This window comes from Octopus sinensis, linkage group LG27, assembly GCF_006345805.1.
Source record: "Octopus sinensis linkage group LG27, ASM634580v1, whole genome shotgun sequence".
Lineage (NCBI taxonomy): Eukaryota > Metazoa > Mollusca > Cephalopoda > Octopoda > Octopodidae > Octopus > Octopus sinensis.
The window spans coordinates 13038435-13043434 of NC_043023.1; the positions used below are offsets into that span (position 1 = coordinate 13038435).

General features: G+C 37.8%; 2 protein-coding genes and 1 pseudogene across 3 annotated transcripts in view; 2 read left to right on the forward strand and 1 right to left on the reverse strand.

Moving 5' to 3' along the window:
* LOC115225186 overlaps positions 1 to 5000 on the reverse strand; it is a 195309-nt pseudogene that overhangs the window by 73168 nt on the left and 117141 nt on the right.
* LOC115225303 (zinc finger protein 678-like) overlaps positions 1 to 5000 on the forward strand; it is a 13390-nt gene that overhangs the window by 325 nt on the left and 8065 nt on the right. Inside the window, exon 2 of one of the 2 annotated variants that reach the window (XM_036514268.1) lies at positions 2137 to 4155. In XM_036514268.1, coding sequence (XP_036370161.1) covers positions 2637 to 3569 — 933 coding nt within the window. In that variant the 5' untranslated portion in view covers positions 2137 to 2636 and the 3' untranslated portion in view covers positions 3570 to 4155. Of the gene's footprint in view, positions 1 to 2136; positions 4156 to 5000 lie in introns of those variants that run through there. The other variant, XM_029796245.2, reaches the window with a different exon arrangement.
* LOC115225193 (zinc finger protein 239-like) overlaps positions 141 to 5000 on the forward strand; it is a 26301-nt gene continuing 21441 nt past the window's right edge. Inside the window, exon 1 of the mRNA XM_036514250.1 lies at positions 141 to 223. The gene's annotated coding sequence lies outside the window, so the exon portion shown is untranslated. The remainder of the gene's footprint in view (positions 224 to 5000) is intronic.

Genomic DNA, 5000 nt, shown 5'->3' on the forward strand with positions numbered 1-5000 from the left:
CAATGGGTCTAATTAACCATCAAGAAATAATTTATTTACTTTCTTTAGAAAATTCTTATATTTTATTCTGTAAAATCAACTCATTTGCATACACGCCCAAGTCGTTGTAGGATCGACTACTTACGACTAGCTAGCGCGGACACGCGACTGCGCGTGTGCGAGCACCTGGTCCAGTCTTTGCTAGTAGTACCCAGAACTACACGCACTCGGTAACCACAGAAATGTAAGTTCGAGCACATGTCTCACCGCTGACAAATTTTCCTTCAATATATGGATATTCTATCCTTTTTTTGCTATTCAGAATTATTCTACGTTTGAGGATAAATCATTTCCATATCTTTATATTTCAATACATCTCTCAACGCTTCTGAAAAAGTTAACTTTTTGTTTACATACATCGCAGTATATAATTAGGGTTCAGTAATAATAATAATAATAATAATAATGGCACTGTCATTGCGGTGGTGGTGGTCATTTGTGCAGATTTGGTGTGATTTCTTTTTTAAAAACAATAATGAATAATGCAAGAATATATTTATTTATAAAGTTTAAACAGAACATGGAATGAAATGTATTTATTTATAAACTTTATAAACCTAACAGCGTGGTGGTACGTAAATAAACGGCGTAAATTAACGAAGGTATAAACCTGACGGAAATACACGAAGTTGACTACTTTCACTTCTGACAACCAAAGGCATGACAGTACCATAATAATAAAACATTGTGTACAGTGCTCAGGTGCACTACAACTCATCTAAAGTGTATATATAATCAGGTGTAGTTTCGGTGGATTTCGGAAAGCATGAGGGCCTTAAAGGATGCAGTGTCATGGCAGTCAACAACTGACGCAGGTGTTCAAAAAGGTGTTCAGTGTTGTTGTTGGTGAGGTGGTTGATAACTTTGTGGGTGTTTACCAAGTCCGTCGCCAGACACCGGAGCTTCAGTGAATCCATGCCCAGGGAAACAAGGCGCACACACTGAACTTTTAGAAATAGCAGCCAAAAAATCTTAGCAATTTCTTCTACTATAATAAAATCTCCCAGACAATGTGATTTTTTGTTATTTTTTCCTCCATACCTGCGTGAACTATTTTTGGGTATGCATTGTCTGGGAGATTTTTCTTATAGTAGAAGAAATAGCTAAGATTTTTTGACTGCTATTTCTAAAAGTTCAGTGTGTGGTAAAGTAAATTATTTTACTGAACCCTAATTAAATAACGTAATGTTTTAAATATACCTTAATTAGTCCTCTTACATACTGAACACTACTTGGTAAAATTAATTAATAATTAATTGATTTTTACCCTTTTATTATTGATAATATATCGCAGTATATATATATTCTTTTATAGACTGTGGCCATGCTGGAGCACCGCCTTTAGTCGAGCAAATCGACCCCGGGACTTATTCTTTGTAAGCCTAGTACTTATTCTATCGGTCTCTTTTGCCGAACCGCTAAGTTTACTCTTTTACTTGTTTCAGTCATTTGACTGCGGCCATGCTGGAGCACTGCCTTTAGTCGAGCAAATCGACCCCAGGACTTATTCTTTGTAAGCCTAGTACTTATTCTATCGGTCTCTTTTGCCGAACCGCTTAGTTTACTCTTTTACTTGTTTCAGTCATTTGACTGTGGCCATGCTGGAGCACCGCCTTTAGTCGAGCAAATCAACCCCTGGACTTATTCGTTGTAAGCCTAGTACTTATTCTATCGGTCACTTTTGCCGAACCGCTAAGTTTACTCTTTTACTTGTTTCAGTCATTTGACTGTGGCCATGCTGGAGCACCGCCTTTAGTCGAGCAAATCGACCCCTGGACTTATTCGTTGTAAGCCTAGTACTTATTCTATCGGTCTCTTTTGCCGAACCGCTTAGTTTACTCTTTTACTTGTTTCAGTCATTTGACTGTGGCCATGCTGGAGCACCGCCTTTAGTCGAGCAAATCGACCCCTGGACTTATTCGTTGTAAGCCTAGTACTTATTCTATCGGTCACTTTTGCCGAACCGCTAAGTTTACTCTTTTACTTGTTTCAGTCATTTGACTGTGGCCATGCTGGAGCACCGCCTTTAGTCGAGCAAATCGACCCCTGGACTTCTTTTTTGTAAGCCTAGTAATTATTGTTTCTTTCTTCTTTCAGAATATCAAATGAAATTGGCATCAAAGAATTGGTTGCATCGAGGTACAGCATCTTTTAAAGACTGGAAGGAAATGTTCTTCGTAGAATGAATCTTTGGTGTCTTACAGTAATGCTTATGGAAGATTAATTCGTCATTCTAACAGAATTGGACAAGCATATTGTGTGTGTGTTTGTGAAAGACTTTGAAATGATCACAATTGATAAGAATCCTTCAGGCGCCCATACCAGATGATTCTTCTCTGCTATGTGTCTGATATATATTTGTGGTTTTATGCAGCAAGCATTTATATGTGTGGACCTGTGAAGGCCAATATCACAATATTCAACATTCTAACAAGACAGCTACATTAAGTTGGGTGTAAAGATTGCCTTTTGGTACTAAAACTGGTTGTGTTGCTAATAATTATATTTTGAAAAGAAATATATTTATTAGGATCAATATATAAAAAGAATAAAAACAAGGAAAACACCTGTAAATTGTAGAAAAGAGAAGGGAAACTATGGAAGGAAAATTATGTAATAACACGTCTGAAAAGACTGATGTTGTTTGTGATTTAAAGGAAGAGGAAGAGGAAGGAGAATCATCGTACCAGTGTGATGTCTGTGATGAAGCATTCTCTGAAAGAGATAGCTTGACTAAGCACAAATGTATTCATGCAGGAGACAGGCCATTTTCCTGTGATATTTGTGGAAAATCGTTCCATCGAAATTATCACTTAACAAGACACAAACTCACTCATACGGGTGGTAAAGCTTATAACTGTAATATCTGTGGTAAAGCGCTAACTCGACAGTCGAACCTAGACATGCATATGCGTATTCATACAGGTGAGAAACCATTTTCCTGTGACATCTGTGGGAAATCTTTCTCCGGGAGCAGTTATTTCACTAAACACAAACGAATTCATTCAGGCGATAGGCCGTACTGTTGTGATGTCTGTGGTAAATCATTCTATGAATCTGTTGATTTAACTAAACACAGACGTATGCATTCAGGTGAGAAGCCATATCACTGTGACATCTGTGGAATGTCATTCTCCGTAAGCTCTAACTTGACGAAACACAAGCGTACACACACAGGTGAGAAGCCATATCGTTGTGACACCTGTGGTAAATCATTTTCCGCAGCCGATAACATGAAGACTCACAAACGTATTCATACAGGTGAGAAACCATATTGCTGTGATATCTGTGGTAAATCATTCTATACAAATGGCGCTTTAACTAATCACGTACGCGTTCATACAGGTGTGAAGCCCTATCGTTGTGACATCTGTGGTAAATCGTTTTCTTCACGTAGCCAATTAACTAGTCACAAATGCATTCATACTGGGGAAAAAGCATTTCGTTGTGATACCTGTGGTAAATTATTCTCACATAGTAGTAGCTTGGCTAAGCACAAACACACCCATACAGGTGAGAGCATATTGTGAATTCTGTGGTAAATCCTTCTCACATGGGAGGGCATTAACGAAACGTGTTCATACAGGTGAGAAGCCATATCGTGAAATTTGTAGTAAATACTTCTCACATGGGAGGGCATTAACAAAGCACCTGTTCATACAGGTGAGAAGCCATATCATTGTGACACCTGTGGTAAATCATTCTCTCATAGCAGTAACTTCGTTAAGCACAAGCGTACCCATACCGGATGAGATCCATATCGTGAAATCTGTGGTAAATCCTTCTAACATGGGAGGGCATTAACAAAACACCTGTTCATACAGGTGAGAAGCCATATCATTGTGATACCTGTGGTAAATCATTCTCTCAAGGAGACATCTATGTATTTATACAGAATCATAACTAACATTATTATTTTATTTTATTTTATCTGGTTTCAGCTCACGAGCTGTGGCCATGCTGGGGCACCGCCATTATTGGTTGCAAATATTGCCACTAGGACAGCAAGCTTGTAGACGGGAGGTAAATCTGTTACATCAACCCCAGTACTTGACTAATACTTACGCTATTGCCCCCAAAAGGATGAAACATAAGATCAACCTTGGAGGAATTTGAACTCAGAACGTAGCGGCAGACGAAATACCTATTTCTTTACTACCCACAAGGGGCTAAACACAGAGGGGACAAACAAGGACAGACAAACGGATTAAGTCGATTATATCGACCCCAGTGCATAACTTTATTTTATCGACCCCGAAAGGATGAAACATAAAGTTGACCTTGGTGGAATTTGAACTGAGAATATAAAGATGGACAGATTACAGCTAAGCATTTTGGCAGGTGTGCTCCTTGTTCTGCTAGCTTGCTCCCTTTCTTAGTAATCTATTATGATAATGAGCTTGTTTGTAAGTTTGTCCAAAATCCCCAAATAAGGACCTAGCAGTGTCAGTAAGAATTAAAAGAGAGAAGACAAAATGGTAATAACAATGAGAGAGGGAGTGGTATCAAACAGCCCCTCTTACCCTCTCTCTCTCACCAAAAACCTTTTCACTTTGTTAATGAACACTGCCTCTCTCTTTCTCTCTCTCTATCTTTCTATCCACAGACACACTCTCTTTTTCACTCTCTATTTCTCTCTCACTCAATAATAACATTTTCATTTTTCATTCCATGAACACTGATTTTATTTTCTTTCTGGTAAACATTAATAACAATATCTATGCTAGCATGGAAAACGGACACTAAACGATGATGATGAAGATAATTGAGTAAAATTTTTGCACCTCAAATTTGTTTTTTCTTTATCTCTTTGGCTGTTTGACTTTTCTGGAAGATTTTTCTGCTTAAAATGTTGCAAAATTAATAGAACATACCATCTGTATATGAGTAAGTAATTTTTAAGTCATAAATTTAAAATATTGTCAATTGAAGGAAAGATTGGTTATATTGTCTGTTTAAAG